The sequence below is a fragment of the Hyperolius riggenbachi genome, chromosome 9, assembly GCF_040937935.1.
Source record: "Hyperolius riggenbachi isolate aHypRig1 chromosome 9, aHypRig1.pri, whole genome shotgun sequence".
NCBI lineage: Eukaryota > Metazoa > Chordata > Amphibia > Anura > Hyperoliidae > Hyperolius > Hyperolius riggenbachi.
The window spans coordinates 164043050-164067246 of NC_090654.1; the positions used below are offsets into that span (position 1 = coordinate 164043050).

Consider the following 24197-nt stretch of genomic DNA (forward strand, 5'->3'; position numbering starts at 1 on the left):
TGGACTTCCCGAGGACTTCCTCTAAGGTGGCGGCATATGCGGACGATCTCTTATTCTACCTATCAAATCCACATATCTCACTTCCCAACCTTCTGGCAGAGTTTAGGTTATATGGGGAAATTTCAAATATGTCTATCAACTATGATAAAAGCGAAGCCCTGGGAGTTCTTCTCCCGGGTCAGCTTAAATCTACCTTGCAGAGCAACTTTCCTTTTAAGTGGCCTGGTCGCTCCCTGAAGTACCTTGGCATACAAATTACTCCAAATCCCCGTGATATGTTTACTCACAATTTCCCCCCAGCCTTAGAAAGAATCAAACAGGACCTGCAGAGATGGAATAGACCTCAATTTTCGTGGTTCGGCAGGAACTGTATAATTAAGATGACAATTATGCCGCGACTCCTGTATTTATTTCAGACGATGCCTATATTTGTCCCTTCCTCGTTTTTCAAACAGGTCACCCGGGTTTTCGCCCAGTTCATTTGGAATGGCCGCAAACCTAGACTAAAGTATTCTATCCAGACAGCTCCTAAGGAAAGGGGAGGTATGGCTGTGCCAAATCCCCGGCTTTATCATACCGCTGCAATCCTTATAAGGGTCATTGATTGGCATAGACATGCAGCACACAAACGCTGGGTGGGACTGGAAGAGGAGATAATGGGTACTAAACTGGACCTCCTGCCGTGGTCGTTGCGAGCCACTAGGAACTCGTCGACGGCGGCGACAATGATTACACTGACCCTCAGAAAACTCTTGAACCTCAGGGACAAACTATCCTTGTCTCCATGGCCCTCCCCACTGCTGCCTATCCTGGACAATCCCAACTTTACGATGGGCTTGAACAAAAGGGGATACATACCTTGGCGAACTAGCCTCCCCCTTCGAGCTATGCACTTAGTCTCGGGTGGGAACTGGGTGGATTTGGCAGACCTCAAAGTAACCCTCAATGCACCTGACCTGGACGCCTGGAGCTTGCTCCAGTTCAAACATTTCCTTATGTCCCAGGGTTCAAGGGCAAGTTTTTCTAGACCACTCTCTCCCTTCGAGATACTCTGTATGGGTGAAGGCACAGTTAAAGGCTCTCTCTCCCTGACATACTCCCTCCTAAATGATGTTGAAAACCCGTGTCAAATCTATAAAGATAAATGGGAGGAGGATCTGGGTATGGCATTTACTGATAAACAATGGCATAAGATACTGGTGTTCTCTCATAAGTCTTCCATCTCCTCTAGAAGCCAGGAGGCGAGCTACAAAATTTTCACCAGGTGGTACCTAACTCCGGCCAAGTTACATAAAATGTACCCTTCAACCTCTCCCCTGTGTTGGAGATGTGGGTTGGAGATGGGCACTCTGCTGCACATCTTTTGGTCATGTGGAAATATCAGGCGGTTCTGGACGGATGTGAGAGAGCTAATGCACGTTGTAACAGATTTCCTCCCCCCAGACTGCCCCGCATTTTTTCTATTGCACCATAATCAATGGTCAATCAGGAGGTACAAAAAAACTATCACTAGACATCTAATCAACGCCGCAAAAATCCTGATAGCAAGACTATGGAAGTCACCTAATGCACCTACCCTGCAGGATTGGTTCCGAGAAATAGAGTGGATTGAGAAAATGGAGGACCTCACCTCCTCAATGCATGGGACACGGGAGCAGTTCTGGAAGACCTGGTTTGGCTGGTTCGAATTTAAAGAAACACCCAGGTATGCCTCTCTCACATCCAGATAGAAATGTCTACATGTAGGGCAATAGGCCTTTTGAAGGTTCCCTCACAGCTAACACACCCCCTAGGCGTTGGAATGTATCCCTTTAAAAATGGCGCTTGGGAATAGCGTAGACCCCGACCCGCAACTGATACTCTATTCTTATCTGTATTCTTTTTCTAATGTCTATCTTACTCTTCTAGATATGTTAAGTCCAATATATTATGACAGTTTTTTCTTGTTTAACTGGTTCACAATTTATAGTTACCTTTAATATAAGGAAGATACCCAGAAGCTTAGCAGGATAGCTTTGTGGGATAGGGCTATACAAGATCTACTGTGGGATCCCGGGTGTTTGTTCCCTCAGGGCCCTGGGTTCCCCACGCACCTAACGCACCACGTATGGCCCGACCTACATGCACCATGTTAATTATACAAGGCTGCTGGCGCTTCTGGATTTAATAATAGTGTGTGGTACACGACATGGATATTTTCTGTATGCTATTTTTGGTGGCGCTGGTTTGCTACCAGATATTTCTTTATATTGTACCAGGTAGCTAAAACTGTCATGGTTCTGCTAATGTTGTTTATGTTTATTTTTCTGTCTATGTAAAGAAAAAATTTGTTATAAATAAAGAATCTTCAAAAAAAAAAAAATGAGAGGTTCCAGGAAGCGGTCGTACTGCCGCAGTTGGGGCCTCCCCACAACTTGGACAGCACAGACACCTCCAAAAAAATTACACAGCAATTGTGTTCAGATAATCACAATGGCACCTAGTGTTGGTACCACGGCACAGGTAAAACATTAAAAAGGAGAGGTTCCAGGAAGCGGTCGTACTGCCGCAGTTGGGGCCTTCCCACAACTTGGACAGCACAGGCACCTCCAAAAAAATTACCCAGCAATTGTGTTCAGATAATAACCATGGCACCTAGTGTTGGTAGTACCACGGCTGTAAAAAAAAAATTGAACCTGGCTTATGAATGAAGATGGAGCCAGGAGGTTGTGGTGGTAAGGGGTGGTGGTAAGGCAGGCATAGTGATTCCCACTCAGCCACTTTATTTCCCCCTCTTGCCAACAACAGGAGCCAGGAACTCACCAACCACCCAAGCCTGGTTCATTTTCAGAAAAGTCAGTCTGTCCACAGACTGAGTGGACAGACAAGAGCGCCACCAGCCGCACTGAAGCACCTTTCTTGCAGCACGCTGGAAGGTGGGCAGGACAGCACTTCCAGGGCATACTGCGCCAGCTCGCTCCAGGTATCCAGGTGCTTGACCCAGTAATCCAAGGGGTCCACAGGGGTGTTAGTGTCAAGCCCGCTGTAGGACCCCATGTAGTTGGCCACCATCCGGGTCAGGTGCTGGTTCTGGCTTTGATAGCCAGATGCTGCTGCAGGCACCTCCTCTGTAGGCAGCGGCACTGGCGTGGTGTAGAGCACCTTTGTCAGAGACAGCAGGTTTGTTGGGCGCCTGCTGCTGCTGGATGCAGGCACCTGTTGCTGTGCTTGCTGGACTGTGACAGCAGGGGGGTGGGAGTCTGGGGGAAGGCTTGCTCCAAGCGCCAAACCAGAATCCGCTGCAAGTCCCTCATTTGGTGCACAGGGTCTTCTCCTACAGGCAGGAACTGAGCCAGCTTCACCTTCAGCCGTGGGTCTAGCATCAGGGTGATCCAGATGACCTCCCAAGCACGCATCTGCTTCACCTTTGGGTCTTTGCGCAGGCACTGCAGCATGTGCGCTGCCATGGGGAAGAGGGACGCCATCTCTGCTGACACATCATCATCTGCACCGCTGACAGTGCTGTCCTCCTCTGATTCCTGATCCTCCTTCTGCTCTCTCCACCCCCGCACCACTGCAGCTGCACTCCACTGTGCTCCCTCCTCTTCATGGTCAAAGACCTCCAACTCCTCAAACAGCAAGTCCTCCTCAACCTCCTCCTCCTGCCGCACAGAAGTGGACTGTGCAGGTGGCTGCTCCTGCTGGATCAATGCTGCCTCTCCCAATTCCAGCAGAGCATCGAGGGCCTTGTCCAGCATGCACACCATGGTAACCCACTCACACAGTGATGCACAGTCCCGGCTGACTATGATGGTGGCCTCCAGTAAGGGTGCCAGCACCAAGCACACCAGCTCCATTTTTCCCCACTCAGCAGGGTGGATGATGTCCGGGAGGTGGGTGGTGCCGGTCCCGGACAAGTTGGCCTCCATGGTGGTTTTGGCCAGGTAGTGGTTGACAGCCTGCCTCTGTTCCACCAGACGCTCCAACATAGCCAGGGTGGAGTTCCATAATGTTGCTACATCGATAATCAGCCGGTGCTGTGGGGGGTTCAGCTCCAGCTGCACAGCTTCCAGGGATGCTGTGGCACCATCCGAGCGGCAAAAATGACCCACGGTTTTCCTTGCCGCTCCCAAAAGAGTGTCCATCCCCGGGTAGGTGCGCAGGAATTTCTGCACCACCAGGTTCTGGACATAGGCCAGACAGGGGATGTGGGTGAGGTTTCCCCGGTGGATGGCGGCAACCAGGTTGGCCCCATTGTCGGACACCACCTCTCCGACTTTCAGGCCTCTGGGGGTCAGCCAACTGCTCTCCTGCTCTCGGAGTTTGGCCAAGACGTGGTCTGCCGTAAGTTTGTTCTTCCCCAGGGTGACCATCTGCAGCAGCGCTTGGCAGTGGCGGGCCTTCACGCTGCTGCTGAGGCGGGGGTGTTTGGTGGCGGGTTTGCCGTAGGATGGAACCGGATCAGAGCTGGAACCTACTCCACTTCCCCTGATCCTGCTGCGGGGTGGCACCACCGACTGGGGTGATGATGCTGCTGTCCCCTCCTCACCCCCTTCCACCAAACTGACCCACTGCGCGGTGAAAGAGAGGTACCAGCCTGTCCAAACTGGCTTGACTATGAGCCCATGGTCACATGGACGCGCGTACCCACCACATGGTCAAGCCCACGTTCCACGTTGGACTTCACAAACTGGTGCAGTGCTGGGATGGCCGTGTGTGCGAAGTAGTGCTGGCTGAGGATTGGCCAATCCGGCGCTGTGCACTGCAGGAGCGCACGCATCTGGCTCCCCTCCTGCACAAACGAGTACGGGAGGAGCTGGGAGGACATGGCCCATGTAAGCAAGCCGTTCAGCTGGCGTATGCAACGGCTGCCGGGAGGCTGAGCCCTGACCACGAACGACTCACTCAGCAGGGTCTGGTGGTGGTGGCGTTTTTGGCTTGCATGGGAAGCCGAGGATGGAGCAGAGGAGACCACTGAAGAGGACTGGCTGCCTGAACAGGCCTTAGTGTCGGCAGGAGTGGCAAAGGGGGTTATGGTGCTCTGACCACTGCAAGGGCCAGTGCCAGCTTCCTTCAGCCTCTTGAATTCCTCATGCTCAGGTTTGTGCTTATTGAAAAGATGGTTGATGAAGCTGGAGGTGCCATAGTTGGAGAGGTTAGACCCTCTGCTCATCTTCACATGACACCAGGGCCGGATTTAAGGCAAGGCCTCATAGGCCATGACCTAGGGCACCACAGGATCAAGGGCGGGTAGGCAGCAAGCTATATTGGAGGGGAAGAATCCCCTGGCTACCTATAGGAGGTCAGGCTATTTATAAGGAAGGGGTGAGGGTCATCTGGCTTCTTATAATAGCTGGAAGGGGTTATCAGGCTAGCTAAACTGGAGGGGTCATCTGGCTACCTATACTGAAGGGGGCGGCTGCTGACAGTGGCCTTGGGCGGTAAAGCATACAAATCCGGCCCTGCATGGCACACATTACAAGTCACAAACTTGCTTTCCAGTGAGGGCAGATAAAAAAACTGCCATATTGGGGATTGCAATTTGCCCTGCCCCTTACATGGCCCAGAATGGGATGCTGCTGCTGATTTTCTCCCAGTGGTGGTTGGGGCCTGGGGTTGAGTGGTGCGGCTGGTGGTAGTAGTGGCAGATGAAGCAGCAGGCTGTGGGTGACGCATTCCATGCCCACTGCAGCTCCTGCCAATCCCTGCAATGCTGATCCTCCGTGCCAGACCCACTGAATCATTCTCCTCCTCAGAGTCATGCTGGGTACACACTATGAGATTTTCGGGGTCGATTTACTGTCAGATCGATTATTTCCAACATGTCCAATTTGCTTTTCGATCGATTTCCGAGCATTTTCCGATCGATTTCTGTGCACTGTATATACCTACACCACCAGCACAGGCACAGACCCATCTGCTCCCCCCCAATAAACCACCAACACAAGCACAGCCCCCCCCCCCCAAAAAAAACGATAGACAGAAACCAACCCCCCCCCACCAATAAACCCACACCACCAACACAAGCACAGACCCTTCCGCCCCCCCCCCCAATACACCAACACAAGTACAGAGCCCCCTCCCCCCCCAAAAAAAATAAGCCCACATCACAAAAAAAAAACACAGGACCACCCCCCAATAAACCAACAGGAACCCTCCCCCAATAAACCCACACCACCAGCACACACAGATCCTTCCCTTCCCTCGCCAGTATAGGATGAATACCGGACATGGGGCCTGATTCTAGCACGTGAAGTGCATTTCACGGACTGTTGCGCGTGCAAAAGGTGCCGCGATTTGCGCGATCGCGGCCTTTTGAGCGTGCAATTTAACTGCAATTCGCGTCAAATTGCGCGTGCAAAAGTCCGTGATCGCGCGAATCGCGGCACTTTGCGCGCGCAAAAGTCTGCAAAATGCACTTCACGTGCTAACTGTTTAGCACACCCGTGCTAAACAGTTTGCACCGCTTTGTGAATAAGGCCCATGGTCTGACATATGAAAACATGGCTGCTGCTAGGGGCCCCATTGCCCTCCGGCAGGGCCAATTAGAGGCAAAGGGCCTAAGGGTCCATAGGGGCCCCCAGGCATCCCCCTTTACCCCTCTAAAAATGACCTGCTACTGCACTCTCTTTTGCCACGGCGATGCGGCGCTACAAAAGGGAGGTCTGTCAGTCATCACGCTGCTCTGGGGTCTGTCAGTCCCCGCACTGATCTGTAGGTCTGAGAGAAGTTGAGTGGAACACCTTATTACCTATACTTGGGGGCACTACTCTACCTACAGTGGCTTGCAAAAGTATTCGGCCTTCTTGAAGTTTTCCACATTTTGTCACATTACTGCCACAAACATGAATCAATTTTATTGGAATTTCACATGAAAGACCAATACAAAGTGCTGTACACGTGAGAAGTGGAATGAAATTTTTTTTACAAATAAATAACTGCAAAGTGGGGTGTGCGTAATTATTCAGCCCCTTTTGGTCTGAGTGCAGTCAGATGCCCATAGACATTGCCTGATGAGTGCTAATGACTAAATAGAGTGCACCTGTGTGTAATCTAATGTCAGTACAAATACAGCTGCTCTGTGATGGCCTCAGAGGTTGTCTAAGAGAATATTGGGAGCAACAACTCCATGAAGACCAAAGAACACACCAGAGAGGTCAGGGATAAGGTTATTGAGAAATTTAAAGCAGGCTTAGGCTACAAAAAGATTTCCAAAGCCTTGAACATCCCATGGAGCACTGTTCAAGCGATCATTCAGAAATGGAAGGAGTATGGCACAACTGTAAACCTACCAAGACAAGGCCGTCCACCTAAACTCACAGGTCAAACAAGGAGAGCGCTGATCAGAAATGCAATCAATTTGTGCACTGCACAAAGTTGGCCTTTATGGAAGAGTGGCAAGAAGAAAGCCATTGTTAACAGAAAAGCATAAGAAGTCCCGTTTGCAGTTTGCCACAAGCCATGTGAGGACACAGCAAACATGTGGAAGAAGGCTCTCTGGTCAGATGAGACCAAAATGGAACTTTTTGGCCAAAATGCAAAACGCTATGTGTGGTGGAAAACTAACACTGCACATCACTCTAAACACACCATCCCCGCTGTCAAATATGGTGGTGGAAGCATCATGTTCTGAGGGTGCTTCTCTTTAGCAGGGACAGGGAAGCTGGTCAGAGTTGATGGGAAGATGGATGGAGCCAAATACAGGGCAATCTTGGAAGAAAACCTCTTGGAGTCTGCAAAAGACTTGAGACTGGGGTGGAGGTTCACCTCAAGAAAATGGATTGGAAAAGGTTAATTATTATTTTGTTGTTTTGTTGTTGTTATATTACCATATTGTTGTATTACCGCATCAATATATTTTCATTAAATTACTTTTTTTTAATCCTGTTTTTGCATAAGAGAACAAATCACCTTTCAAACAAACAGTTTAAACACTTCTCCACTTTTGGAGAACATTTTCAAACATTTAACACCTATGTTATTTGCCCCAAGTGTATAGATAGTGTTACATTTTAGCTGTGGGTGCTTTCTTCAAATGTGTGAATATTTAATTAGTTTGCACAACCTTATAAACAGGCCACTTGGTCTGTTTAATAATGACAAGTTCACTTTAAATTTCAGGTCAAGTAAAACCCAGTGTCTCTGTGGCAACTGTAAGACCACTTGTAGTTCATAAAGAAGAAATGGATGAAGCCCCGGAGGATGCACATGGTATGCACATGTAATCAAATCATTTTTTTTCAGAGTGCTTCTTTCAATTTGGTCAAAATGATTGAATATGAATTGCAATTTCCAGTTTATATTGGGGATTCTCAGATTTTTTTTTACTAGCTGATAACCCGATGTTGCCCAGGCATATATTTGGCTGCTTTTGGTAAACCCTAACACACAATAACTACGTTTGTAAGCTTTGGGGTCCGTGGCATCAAAATTTGTATTTTCCCATTGAAATGAAACAAATCTGAGTGGATGCTTGTGGATCCTCCCCTTTTCTGAATTTGAACCCCAGTCACCCAATGACCAACTGTACCAGGTTTGAGGCTTGTGCCATTAACAGTGCAATTTAAATATTACCAGTGAAAAGCAATAGGTGAATTTTGATTGGCTGTTGTAAGCTCCACACACTTTCCTGAATATTAATCCCACTCTCCCAGTGACCAACTGTGTCAAGTTTGAGAACCCTGCCATTAACAGTGTTAGGCTCAACACACACCATACAATCTTGGTTGTTCAATCTTACCACTTTCATGTAGAGCTTATCCAATAAATCATTCAAGGTATTTTCAATCTGTTGGCCCTTATACTACATAGATTTGGTAAATCTGTACAACCAAGATTGTATGGTGTGTGTTGAGCTTAAGAATGACTGCAGTTTATATTTTTCCATGCAAAAAAATGTAGTTGTAGAATATATAGAAATTAATCAAATCTGATTGGCTGTTAGTGGCTCTGCCCCCTTCCCAGAAATTAAACCCCAGTCACCCAGTGACCGACTGTACCAGGTCTGAGGCACCTGCTATTAACCCCCTTGGCAATATGAAAGATACCGCCAGGGGGCAGCGCAGCAGTTTTTTTTTTGATATTTTTTTTTTAAATCATGTAGCGAGCCCAGGGCTCGCTACATGATAGCCGCTGCTCAGCGGCATCCCCCCAGCCCCGCCGATCGCCTCCGGCGATAGGCGATCAGGAAATCCCGTTCAAAGAACGGGATTTCCTGGAGGGCTTCCCCCGTCGCCATGGCGACGGGGCGGGATGACGTCACCGACGTCAGCGACGTCGGGACGTCATTGGGAGACCCGATCCACCCCTTGTCGCTGCCTGGCACTGATTGGCCAGGCAGCGCAGGGGGGGGAGGGGGGGCGCGCGCCGCACCGGATAGCGGCGATCGGGCGCGCGGCGATCGGGGTGCTAGCGCAGCTAGCAAAGTGCTAGCTGCGTCCAGCAAAAAAAAAATTATGAAAATCGGCCCAGCAGGGCCTGAGCGGCACCCTCCGGCGGCTTACCCCGTGTCACACACGGGGTTACCGCTAAGGAGGTTAAAGGATACCCGAACTGACATGTGACATGATGAGATAGACATGTGTATGTACAGTGCCTAGCACACAAATAACTATGCTGTGTTTCTTTTTTTATTTCTCTGCCTGAAAGAGTTAAATATCAGGTATGCAAGTGGATGACTCCAGTGACTACAGTGTGACCCCTCACTGATAAGAAATTCCAAATATAAAACACTTTCCTAGCAGAAAATGGCTTCTGAGAGCAAGAAAGAGGTAAAAAAAAGGGGAATTTCTTATCAGTGAAGGTCACACTGTAGTCACTTCCTGTCTGAGTCAGGACTGAGTCAGCCACTTACATACCTGATATTTAACTCTTTCAAGCAGAGAAAGAAAAAAAGGAACACAGCATAGTTATTTGTGTGCTAGGCACTGTACATACACATGTCTATCTCATCATGTCACATGTCACTTCGGGTATCCTTTAACAGTGTAAAATGGCAGCAATTTAAATATACCCTTGAAAATCAACAGGCGGATTTTGATTGGCTATTAAAGGCCCCATGCATTTCCCTGAATATTAATCTCAGTCACCCAGTGGCTAACTGGGCAAAGTTTGAGAACCCTGCCATTAACCTCCTTGGTGGTTATCCTGAGCTAGGGTCGGGGAAGAAAACCGCAGCTAAGAGCGGTAATCCCGACCGTGTGCTCGGGGTAGCCACTGGAGGCTGAATGCAGAGCACTGTGCACAGCGGGAGCGTTTCTACATACCTCCTGGGAATCGCGACGTCGACCGGCATTCTTCTACCTCTCCTCCGGGGCTCTGCTTCCTGCTGGTGAGATCGCCGGCTGTCGTCATGACGACAGCCGGCAATTTCACTTTACAGTTGCAGCGCCACCCGGAGGATGGAGGCATAACTGCAGCGCGGGAGCCCAGGGAGGTGAGTGATTTTAGAACTGCTGCAGATCTCCCTGGCAGCATGATTTTTTCCAGGTTTTAGAGTCTGAAAGGGTGCAAAAAAATTGCACCACTTTTAGACCCTAAAATCCGGAAAGAGTCGTAACGCCAAGGGGGTTAACAGTATAAGAATGGCTGCAGTTTATTTTTTCCCATGTAAAAAGTTTATATTTTCCCTGTGAAATTCATTTTGGCTCTGCCCACTTTTTGAAACCTTGACACACAGTCACTCAATGACTAAGTTTGTGAGCTTTCGGGTTCCTGGCATCAAAAATGTGTGAATGGAAGCAGTTTATCCAACAAAGAAATCTGATTGGCTGTTTGTGGCTATGTCCCTTTAGCAAATTTAAACCCCAGTCACCTACAGACCGACTGGTGCAAGTTTGAAGCCTCTGCCATTACCACTGTAAGAATGGTAGAAATTTAAGTATTCCCCTTGAAAATCAATAGGTGAATTTTGATTGGCTGTTGTAGGCTCCACCCACTTTCCAGAATCTTAATCTCATTCACCCAGTGACCAACTGTGCCAAGTTTGAAAACCCTGTGATTAACAGTCTAAGGGTGGCCATACATGGTACAATAAAAACGTTCGATTATCCTGTTTATTCGATCTAAATGATCAAATCGAATGAAAGTTGAAAATATTTTTTTTTTCGATCAAGAAATTCGAACGATTATCCTGTTTTTTTGAGAAAAATCAGATTGGACATGCTGGAAAAATCTTTATATTCGATCTAACGGAATAATTTAACTAAATTATCTAATCGAAAAAAAATGAAAGATTGTACCATGTATGGGCACCTTTAGATTGACTGCAGTTTACATTTTCCCACTGAAAATGAATGGCTGAAATTTGATTGGCTGTTTAATGCTCCGCCCAATTTTCCTTGATTTGTAACCTTGGTCACCAATTGACCAACTGTGCCAAGTGTGGGAACTCTGGGTTGATTACTGTGAGAATGGCAGCCTATTACATTTTTTTTCCATTGACATGAATGGGTGAAATCTGATTGGCTGTTTGTAGCTCCACCCAGGTGTGCAGGGGGGACACGAGACCCCCAGAACATATCATCTCAGGTAGTAAGGGATCTGTATACCAAGTTTCGTTCAAATCGGTCAAGGCATATTCGAGTGATCGCGGCACATACATACATACTGTAGACACATACATTCGATTTTATATACTGTATATAGATTTACAAAAGCACTTACTGAACTGCAGTAGCTCACTCCAGCTGTCAAAATAGTATGCAAATGCGTAAGAAAGCTGACATCTTTGAATAGATTCTTTCCGGGGAGTGTTTTTGTAAATAATATAGTTATTGTTGAGAATATCCGATGAGGAGTGGAACTAGCACACAATCTGTAAGATTTTTATTGCCTACTTTAATTGACAGCAACACAGAAAAAAAAGTAATTTATATGTAGCCCATTTCACTGGGGGAGAAAGGTACATTGTATATGCATGTGTTTTACAAATATTTGCATTGGTGGTCCTTTAAGTGGCTGCTGTGAATTGTATTTGTAAATGAAGTTTCCTTGAATGTGGAATTACATTTAAAGCACAATTCCAGCAAAAAAGTAAGCAGTTAAAATCCGACTGAACCAACAAGTTTTGGACTAGTCCATCTCCTCATGAGGGATTCTCAGGGTTTTCTTTGTTTTCAAAAGCATTTCCTGAACGGCAGTTTAATTGCCAAAATAGTAAGATACCAGAAAGCTTCCCTACTCCCTTGCACACCATTTTGGCAGCTAGACTTAAGGCCCGTTTCCACTAGAAGAGGTGTGATGCGGCTATGTAGCCGCATTGCACCACGGGTGTCCTGAAACACATGCACGGCAATGGAATAGTTTCCATTCCGTGCCTGTTGTGAGGAGCGGTGCAGAACAATCCGAGAATCTACAACATGCTGCAGATTATCGCACGGCCGCATCCACCCGCACCCACATCCCATCTCCTCCAATACACTTCCACTTTCGGGAGTGACGCCGCCAGGGGGCATCTGGCTATCAATCCTGGGGGGGGGGGGGGGTATTTAAAAGGGGGGATGTTAAGATCACTGGGTGACATCTGGCTAACTGGGGGGGTGTCTAATAGTAAGGCACATCTGGTTACCCTGGGGGATAACCTAATATTGGGGGCACATTTGGCTATGATGGGGGGCTGGTTCTAATCCTGGGGGCATATCTGGCTAAAATGGGGGAATGCTGATCCCAGGGGCACATCTGGCTATAATTAGGGGCACTATTCTTAGGGGTGCATATGACGATCTATGCTGGGGGTGACAAATGCGGGGGACACATCTGACTATACGGGGGGGGGGCTTATATTGGGGACATATCTGACTATGCTGGGGGGGGGAGTGATACTGGGGACACATCTGGCTATCTATTCTGGGGGACATAATACTAGTGGCATAGTTTTTTTATGACAGTAGCACTTTTTATTTTTAAGCTGGAACTGGTAAAAACTGATAAATCATGCATTTTTTATTTTTTTTCCTCTTTTTTCCCATTAAAATGAATATAAAACAACTATTTTCTTAGTACAAAATACCCCCAATGAAAGCATAGTTTGTCTTGAAAAAGACGGTATATAGATCATTTAAGCGTCATGAGTAGGGATAAAGTTATTGCTGATTAACTAGGGTCATGGCTAAAACATCAAAATGGCTCTGGTCCATAAGGGGGAAATAAGGTCTGGATGTGAAGTGGTTAAGGTTAGATGAATACAGTGGGGGAATTACTGAATTACCAGAAATGGTCGTCTTGGTCTTACCAGTCCAGGTCACTGATTCAGTGGCAGCTGGAGAAGTCCTCCTTGTGGTTGTAAGAATACATGAGCTAGGTTAGACAGCTCAGACAGAAGCCAATGGGAGGGGCATATACAGTACATTGTAATAATAATACATTTAGCAGGACACCTAAATTCTTCTTCATTCCAGTCTGGAGGTATCTGTATCTGGTACAAAACCTTAACATATCAGCTCAGTAAGCAACTGAATAGATACTGCTTAACTTGGTCGAATGACCTCTCTACACAAATACAACTACACCACTTAATAAGGGCATCCAATGACATCCGCAAACACTCCAAATGCATGGCCCATTGGGAAAATTATCAAAAACATTTACTGAAATGGCACTACACTCCCAGAAGGTTGGCCCTTTTTTCATCAGCCAACTCTGAACGTTGCTGGAGAAATTGTACACAATCAGGTACCCTTGCCCATATATTCTGGGACTGTCCAAAGATCCAGCCGTTCTGGGACTTCATTACTAAAACAATTCAGCTAACATCCAAAACCTCTATTAATATGTCACCTAAACTAGCCTTACTACATATAGGCCTAGAAGAATTTCCTACCTATTCTCGACCAGGAATTTCCTTATTGTTGAGTACAGCAAGAACCTTAATTGCTTCACACTGGGGATTAGACACTCTACCCTCCCTGACCCGCCTTCAACAAAGTGTAGAATTTAATTTAACTATGGAAATCAAATTGAAACCCATAACCAACCCACCTGCTACGTCACATGGCACTCCAATAATATGGCCACCTATTCCCTGAATTAATCCCAGCATATACTATCTACCACTGAGCCGAACTCTCAAAAGGAAGTCTAAGTCTTAAGACCAAAAGAATACTGGATTCTATGTTACTAGATACCATGTTTAAGGCTATACTTGACCTAGGTCAATGTAGGTAAATATAAATCATATACGTTTATTACTATTGAGGACAAATCCTTTTTCTCTTCTTCTCTTTTGTGTAGGGATGGTCGGATATGCCAATTTCCGATTCCGCGGTAAATCCGCATTCCGCCATTGCCAATTACCGCTACTGCTACCGATTCCGCTTTCCACTACCAATTTCCGCATTCCACTGCGGATTTCCACCGGAAATTGCGGAAATTTCCCCAGACTTTAACATCAATTTTCTCAAAAACTATAAGGTCTTTTTGAAAACTTTTTAACTGTTTAATAAACCATGAAAATTTGGTGTTTCTAGGACTTACGGGGGCTTTGCTATTAACCGCTAAAGTCGGCAGATTTTTACTGTAATGTGAAATGCAGAAAATCTGCATTATCCGATATGCGGTAATTTTAAGCCAATCAGAAGACTCAGAATGAATAAACCAATCAGAGAATGAGGATTTAGGTGGAAATTTCCACATTTTTTTTGATTGGCTTATTTATTCTGCGTATTCTGATTGGCTTAAAATTACCGCATATCGGATAATGCAGATTTTCTGCATTTTACATTACAGTAAAAATCAGCCGACTTTAGTGGTTAATCGAAAAGCTCCCGTAAGTCCTAGAAACACCACATTTTCAGGGTTTATTAAACTGAATCTTGTAAACAAGATGCAAAAAAAGTTTTCAAATATCTGAGTTACCCAGATAATCCGAACTTTTTCAGCTATCTGGATTCGGATTCCGGATACCTGGGCCCAAATCCGGATAGCAATCCGGATATCCGACTATTGAGATACTGTAACTAAGAAGATGACGTCCATGACGTCATTGAGCCAATCAGAGGCCTCCCAGCAGAAGCCCTATCAACCAATCACAGAAGGGAACCCTGGCCAGCCCCACCTGACCTCATTGAGCCAATCAGAGGGCTCCCAGCCTAAGCCCTAGCACCCAATCACAGAAAGGAACCCTGACCAGGCCCCCCTGTATAATAGGGAGGGTTGCCATGATGAGAAATATCGTCCTTGCTTGTCACTGCTCACTGAGAGACATGTTCCAGTGCTGCTGGCCTAGCAAGTGCTGTATACAGTGATAAACCTAAAGCTGTTCAGTGATTAACACCTTCACTATTACTACACTATTGTTCTATTGTTTATTAGGTAGCTAGTGGCACTTGGCACGTGGCAGGTGGCACGTGGAACGTGGCATGTGACACGTGGCACAAGCCAAGTGCCACCTGCAATGTGCAAAGTACCACCTGCCATAAGCCAACTGCCACGTGCCAAGTGCCACATGCCAAGTGCCCCCAAGTGCCACGTCCGGCATGCTCCTGGCAGATGCTACACCTGCTGCTGCTGCATTGCCCTGCACCTGCTGCCTTTGCTGCTCCCACCACTAGGGTGCCACAGGCCACTGCTGCTGTGCTGATACCACCTATATTTAATCCAACACACAATTGCTGCATAATTTTTTGGGAGGTGTCTGGGCTGAAAACTGTCATGTCCCAGATGTGCGGTTGGACTTTGGACACAATGTGGGCTGCACAACCGCTGTCTGGAACCACTCCTGATGTTAATTGACAGCCATTTTTTTTGGGGGGGGGCGGGATTTTAAGTCCCCACATAATCAATTAGTGTTTCCCTTTAAAAAATAATGATGCTACATGCCGCATTTACCCAAAAAAAACGTTTTTAAAGCAATTTAAAGGTCACTTCCGTTTTTTCTATCCAGATATCCGAATCCGCCCGGATACCCCGGATACTGAGGCCGGATATCCGATTCGGATCATGATGCTACATGCCTCATTTCCCAGCCTAAGCCCTAGAACCCAATCACAGAAAGGAACCCTGGCCAGGCCCCCCTGTATAATAAGGAGGGGTGCCATGATGAGAAATATCGTCCTTGCTTGTCACTGCTCACTGAGAGACATGCTCCAGTACTGCTGGCCTAGCAAGTGCTGTATACAGTGATAAACCTAAAGCTGTTCAGTGGTTAACACCTTCACTATCACTACACTATTGTTCTATTGTTTATTAGGTAACTAGTGGCACTTGGCACGTGTCACGTTACACTTGTCACACTCCCCCATTAATACTAAATACTCCCCCATTTATACTAAATACTCCCCCACACTAAATACTCTCCCATTAATACTAAATGGTACAGACTAACCAGCAAGCTCATAGTGACCCAGAACTCATTGGAGTGTGTAAGGGACTACAATGGTCCTAATTTAAGAAAAACAAAAGTTTGCTTTCCTAAAACAGAAAGAATTTGCGATAATTCAGGTTGGAGTGAGCTTGAGATGTCTCCCAGTGCAACACTGCTGAATATATGCAAATTAACCATTGTACCCTTAGAAGGTAAATCCGAGAGGTACAGACTAATCAGCAAGCTCATGGTGACCCAGAACTCATTGGAGTGTGTAAGGGACTACAATGGTCCTAAAAGCCCCCTTACTAAGATGTTAAGAAAAACAAAACTTTGCTTTCCTAAAACAGAAAGAATTTGCGATAATTCAGGTTGGAGTGAGCTTGAGATGTCTCCCAGAGCAACACTGCTGCTTCTCCTCCATTTCTACTAAATACTCCCCCATTTCTACTAAATACTCCCCCGTTAATACTAAATAAACCCCTTTCATACTAAATACTCCCCCATTAATACTAAATACTTCCCCAAAACTCAATTCTCCCCCATTAATCCTAAATACTCACCCATTAATACTAAATACTCCCCCATTTATACTAAATATTCTCCCATTAACACTAAATAAACCCCTTTCATACTAAATACTCCCCCACTAATACTAAATACTTCCCCAATACTTAATTCCCCCCCATTTCTACTAAATACTCCCCCATTTATACAAAATACTCCCCCGTTTATACTACATACTCCCCCAATTAATACTAAATACTCCCCCATTTATTCTAAATACTACCCCATTTATACTAAATACTCCCCCATTAATACTAAATACTTCCCCCTTGGCACTAAATACTCCCCCACACTAAATACTCTCCCATTAATACAAAATGGTACAGACTAACCAGCAAGCTCATGGTGACCCAGAACTCATTGGAGTGTGTAAGGGACTACAATGGTCCTAATTGAAGAAAAACAAAAGTTTGCTTTCCTAAAACAGAAAGAATTTGCGATAATTCAGGTTGGAGTGAGCTTGAGATGTCTCCCAGTGCAACACTGCTGAATATATGCAAATTAACCATTGTACCCTTAGAAGGTAAACACACCTCCAGAACCGCTGGAATGCAATGATGTGTCATCTTGTTAATTTGTACAGAGCCATAATAATCCAACATGCATACAGACTGTTTCAGATTGTTTGATCCTTATCAGTGCATGGCATGGATTAATGTGGCTCTATGGAGTAGGGCTTGTAAATCCGAGAGGTACAGACTAACCAGCAAGCTCATGGTGACCCAGAACTCATTGGAGTGTGTAAGGGACTACAATGGTCCTAAAAGCCCCCTTACTAAGATGTTAAGAAAAACAAAAGTTTGCTTTCCTAAAACAGAAAGAATTTGCAATAATTCAGGTTGGAGTGAGCTTGAGATGTCTCCCAGTGCAACACTGCTGAATATATGCAAATTAACCATTGTACCCTTAGAAGCTAAACACACCTCCAGAACCGCTGGAATGCAATGATGTGTCAGCTTGTTAATTTGTACAGAGCCATAATAATCCAACATGCATACTAGTGTTGTCCGGATCATGAACGATTTGGATCTTTGATCCGAATCTTTTGTGAGTCGAATCATCCGAATCATCAAAATAAGTGATTCGGATCGCAAAAGGGGCGGGGCCAGGAGCGACACGCCCCCTCTCAGCGGGCAGCGGGGTCCTGGAAGCAGAGCAGAGATGGATCGCTCTGTTGGAGGGGAGCCAGCCGTGCAGGGAGAGGTAGATGAGAGAGAGGGGACATGGGTGCCACTGCCAGATATATGTAGAGCACACATACTGGCTATAATGTGCTGCTCATTATAGGCTGTCTGTTCCGTAGTTGTGCACAGTGAACAAATTGGAAGCTTTTGGCTTAGCTCAGCACAGCTCAGTAACTTTGCAGGCACTGTGATTGCAGGGCAATATGATCCTCCTGCACTGCTCTAAACAGCTGCACTTCACTTCTGGGAATGCTTTGGGGAATGCTTTCTTTCACTGTGCGACGTTTGCTTTCAAAGTATACAGATGAACATATAGGTGAAATATATGTAAAGCATATGATTGCAGCATGTGGGTATTGTGTGCAAACAAACATTTCTGCTCTCTGCTCGTCCCTCCTCCCTTCTCTGTCCACTCCCTTCCCTCTGTCCATCTTCTCCCCTTCTCTGTGTGTCCACCCCCCTCCCCTTCTCTGTCCACTGCAGGCAAAGACCTGTCCTGCTATTCATTTCACCTCTGAATGCTTCAGTAGTAAAATGATCCGAGATTCGGATCAAAGATCCGGATCTTTTCAATGATCCGATTCGAATCATCCAGATCATTGAAAAGATCCGAACTTCGCATCTCTAATGCATACAGACTGTTTCAGATTGTTTGATCCTCATCAGTGCATGGCATGGATTCATTTGGCTCTATGGAGTAGGGCTTGTAAATCCGAGAGGTACAGACTAATCAGCAAGCTCATGGTGACCCAGAACTCATTGGAGTGTGTAAGGGACTACAATGGTCCTAAAAGCCCCCTTACTAAGATGTTAAGAAAAACAAAACTTTGCTTTCCTAAAACAGAAAGAATTTGCGATAATTCAGGTTGGAGTGAGCTTGAGATGTCTCCCAGAGCAACACTGCTGCTTCTCCTCCATTTCTACTAAATACTCCCCCATTTCTACTAAATACTCCCCCGTTAATACTAAATAAACCCCTTTCATACTAAATACTCCCCCATTAATACTAAATACTTCCCCAAAACTTAATTCTCCCCCATTAATCCTAAATACTCCCCCATTTATACAAAATACTCACCCATTAATACTAAATACTCCCCCATTTATACTAAATACTCTCCCATTAATACTAAATAAACCCCTTTCATACTAAATACTCCCCCATTAATACTAAATACTTCCCTAATACTTAATTCCCCCCCATTTCTACTAAATACTCCCCCATTAATACTAAATACTCCCCCATTTATACAAAATACTCCCCCGTTTATACTACATACTCCCCCAATTAATACTAAATACTCCCCCATTTATTCTAAATACTACCCCATTTATACTAAATACTCCCCCATTAATACTAAATACTTCCCCCTTGGCACGTGGCACTCGGCACGTCTCGGTATATTATTATTATTATAGACTACCTATATAATAATGTAAGATAATTTTTTCCTCTTTTTCTGCATATATTTTGTATGTTTAAAAAATTACAATAAAAACGTATTGTTTAAAATAAATAAATAATACATTTGGCAGGCCACAGAACAGAGGCTCGGGGTTTGCGATCCCATTCATTACTGAATAGTACACTACAAAACACCACCAAACTGCACCGCAAGTGTGCTGGCTGTCCCAGCTGTGATTCTCCCTTACTTCCCTTGCCCGTCATAGGTAGCTACAAGTGCCCCTTAGTATTAGGTAGCTAGAAGAGCCTCTAATTTACACTCTCATCGGAACTCTGCATAGAGAAGGAGGGAGGGAGGAGCTTGGGGAGGGGAGTGAGCTGCCCTTCCATCATCAAGCGCCTGTATGCCAGCGCCTATAGTGCCTTCTGGAGATAGACGTAGTTGTGTGGCACTCTCTTGGCTTACTCAATGACAGGGATGTGCCCAGGCAGATCCAGTAGCACCACAGATTAACAGACTGTAGAATCAGGAAGCCGGCACCATCCCGGATGGTGCCGGCTTCCTGATTCTACAGTGCCTTATGGTAAATCCGGCCATGGCTATCTCCCAATACTGCATGACCACATGAAAATATTTTTCTGAAAAAGTCATCTCTGCCATGCATGGAGACACATCCCTGTCTCTGCAGTATTCTTAAAGTAGAGGGGGTGTTGTGGCATCCTGGAGCAAAAACACACAGGAAACAAAAATGGGAGCAATGGTGCAGTATGTCAGAACAGGAATGTATAAAGTGACGGAATCAAAATACTACTCACAAATGTGGGTTGCAAGGGGGCAATCAATGGCAGGAAGCTGGTGGAGACAATAAACTCGACCGGGGGGCCAAGGCTAACCTCATTGTGGGTATTCTGTCTTGACCCCTACAACAGGGGATGCTGGTGGTATGTAAAGCACAATTTAAGGGAAAATTGTTGTATATAAAATAAATTAAAAACCGTTTAAAAACAAAAAAGGTGCGGTGGCTTATCTCAATAACAAAATTCTTCTGTGAACAAAGATTTTATTTAGCATGTCAACATGTTTCACAGGTCTGAGCCCACTTCCTCTGGCCAATCACAGTGCCAATTGAGTAAAAAAACAATAGCAGAGGGAGCCTCTCGGGCTCCCTATGAGGCTCCCTGAGGCTCTCTGTGCTATTGGCACTGTGATTGGCCTGAGGAAGTGTGTATGATTCCTTATCTGTGTAGTGGACACATGCAGTCAACATAACAATTGTATGAGAGTAGAATACGTTTTCTCTCCACGCCCTTAGTTGCTTGTCAGTCTCTCAAAATTTTTCCCCCACTGGGACCCCTTGCAGGGTCTATTGTTACGCCCCTGCTTTCATCTCCTCCTTGTTGCCCTGTTCCTCTGCCTCATCCTACATTTCCAGAGACACTTCTCATTTCTCCCCTACTATTGTTCCCTATAAATGTAGCCTGTAAAGTAACATTCAAAATTGCAGGTACTCTTCTTTACAAAACTTGCGTACATGTAAGTACACATATCGTTACAGTATGTGTATGCCTGCACAACAAGAACTAGGCTACGGTTCCACTGCCATTCCCGTCCGATTACCTGCATGCACATTTGGATGCAATTTTTCAGCCTAATGAATTCAAAAGGCTGCATGCAAATTCCCATATGGAGAGGAAAAAAAAAAACAGCAGGATAAACTCGCATCATGCATCCAAATCCCATAGCCAGGCATGGCACAGCTAGAGGGATGCGGGTGCAATCTTGCATCACAGCAAGCGCCGACATTGCGTATTGCCGTTAAAACACAGAAATATTTTAGTGTAATACTGGTTTTCTTACATACACACGCAGAGTAATCCTGTATTTGTGTATCACTGTAGTTGCTATGATACTTAAAAATAACCCTTAGAGATATTGTTTTCAAACACAGGCATTTGCTCACACGCTAATCCTGTATCTGGGTGTGTCACACTAGTCATAATGCTGTGTTTTTGCTTCATATGAGGCTCAATAATTTACATTCAGCACATCAGCACAGTCTCTATTTCTCTCTTTTTTTCTTCTGCAAGTGTGCAGAAAAGCATTTGACATCTTTCAGCAGCTTCTGGCGTCTCTCTGTGGTTTTTACCCCCACAGAGGGACACGGAGACGTGACGGTGAGCAATCCTGGAAGAAGCTTGTTGCTCCCAGGGTAAGCTGAAATGACAGGAAAAATCAGAATCGGAATGCAGTGTTAGTTCAACCAATGGAAAACTGCAGCACTTTTAACAACAAACACCACAGCTAGTGAGAAACATCGAGCAGATGTCCGTGTAAACTGGCCCTTCTACTCCCTTGTATTCCCCTATACTCCCTCCCAGTGCTTCTAGTTCACCATGACTTAATTACATTCTCTGTATATACCAGACAGCAACACTGTAAGTGTCAATATTCAGCCCCTAGCACTGTGTTCTACATTTATTGCACAGCAGCCTCTAACAGCATTACACCTAGCTGCACCAACATAATACTCTAAAATGGATGAGGCCAAATGTGTGTGGTCCGTTATTAGTCATGGTCTCGAGAGAATCCGAAGACTTAACAAAAAAAGCAGTTTAGGTGATACCTTTAATGACTAAGGCCTCGTTCACATCTATGCAGCGCAGATGGACGTGTGATCGGAACGCAACGCGTACGATCGCACACCATCTGCGCCGCTACCTGCTGCGCTGCTGATCCCATCCATTGACGTGAATGGGTCAGCTCTGCACTTGCGGGCAGAATGCATGCAACAGTATGCAAGTGCATCATAGCGCATCGTACTGCTGCGCAGCACCTTTGATGTGAACGGCAGAAGGGCTGTCCATTCTTGCGTGTGACACGTCATACACGCTTCTAAATGCGTACGGAAGCGCGTATGATGTGAATGAGGCCTAACTGTACAAGATTTCTTTGCAGGCTTTCAAAACTTTACGTTTCTTCTTCAGGTATGTTTCAGAACTGGATCAGAACCATATAAAGTACTGTCACTTACAGAGGCTTTATAAATGGATGCTAATCCTGTCCACAATAGCTGGATAAAGACCAGGTGATCAGCAGGTATCCAGTTGGATTCCTGCCACCCAGAAGCTGTGGGCCCCAGTGCAAGTTTTACATTATAGACCCCCAAGCACTCTATAGATAACAATTGGTATGGCACACCAACCAATCAAGGACAACCACAGTATCAGTGGTGCAAGAAGAGGATGATAAATGGTGTGTTAAGGATCACTACTATTTAAAGCATCTACATAAGTAAATATTGTCAGCACTGGACCAAAAAAGAGCTAATACTGTGGTTGAGGGCGGGCCCCGATGCGGTTCAACCTCTGCACCCCCTATTGCTACGTCACTGCTGCCACCCTCTAGATGCAGAAGAGACCTCCCTGCCTTTTCCTAGCAATGATTGGTGGAACAGTGCAGCATGGGGGATCCTGTTGTTTGTACCAAACACATTCAAGCCTCTTGCACACTACATGCGATTCCAATTTTTTTATACGATCCAATTTTTGATTACAATTAAAAAACGTACTTATTAAAATCAGAATAAAAAATCAGATTGTATAAAAAGAATCAGAATCGCATGTAGTGTGCAAGAGGCCTCAGACAAACCTCAGCACTGTCAATCTGTGTTCAGTTTGGCCTACAGTTCTTTGGATGACATTTTGAAAAGACCATAAGGCAATGCCAAACACCAAGCCTACTGACTGATTAGTATGGATTCCTTAAAGAGGAACTCCAGTGAAAATAATGTAATAAAAAAAGTGCTTCATTTTTACAATAATTATGTATAAATGATTGTCCGTGTCAGTGTCAGTGTCCAGAGGCGCTCACACGCTTTATGGACCTGAACCAGTTTTATATGCTCCTGTACTGCCTGATGAGGCAGGATTGTTGACCGCGAAACGCGTTGCGATTTTATGGAGCTGTGAATAAATTGTATATTTTTTACTCTGCATTTGAGTATATGTCCACTGCCAGAGGGAGGTAAGTCCACCTCGACTTCCCTCTTTTTATCATTTTTAGAACATTGTTTTACTCTGCTTGGCGCCTCTGTTCGTACATATTACAGCACGATTAAGTCCACCCCTGGTGGAGGGGTTCTTTCCCCATTTTCCTATCTACAGAGAGCGACTTATACCTGAGTGGGGTCAGGTACTAATACTCCCCACCTGCCTGTCAAGTGGTTACCTGATGGTATCCCACCTTTGTGAGTATAAGAACCTTTGACATTACATTATATATTGAGCTTACCAGACAATATTGCACTATTGGGCTCTTGGTGTCCTCTGTTTTGTTTTAACAAGTAATACACAGTAACCAGTCAGTAATCATCCTCTGTTGTTCCTGCTGCATTAAAAAGGTGAATGTAACAGCTAGTTTGGCTGCTGTGGGCTGCTTTGTAATGATCTAATAAATTATGATCTCTACATTAACTTGGCCGTTTTGTTTTATTAGATCAGGACAGATTGAAAGAGGAGTATGGAACTGAAGAGGAGATGTTTTCTGCTTATGATGCAGGTAATATTTATTGAGCTTCCACTGTTAGCTCAAAACTTTTTTTTTTTCAGAATCATTTTTTTTTGCATTATGTCTTATTCCTAAAGCCATTTACAATGAATATTATTAGCTTTCCTTTTAATGTCTTGATGCCAATAATTGTCTGCTATGTTAAGCAGTTGTCTTCACAGCAAAGTGCAATATTACCTTCTTAAAGGACACATG

At 45.3% G+C, this 24197-nt stretch overlaps 1 protein-coding gene across 1 annotated transcript in view; it reads left to right on the forward strand.

Annotated features, from left to right (window-relative positions):
- The window catches only part of TMEM40 (transmembrane protein 40), a 93524-nt gene that overhangs the window by 46561 nt on the left and 22766 nt on the right, over positions 1-24197 (forward strand). The window contains exons 6-7 of the mRNA XM_068251731.1: positions 8101-8190; positions 23931-23993. Of these exons, the coding sequence (XP_068107832.1) occupies positions 8101-8190; positions 23931-23993 (153 nt within the window). The remainder of the gene's footprint in view (positions 1-8100; positions 8191-23930; positions 23994-24197) is intronic.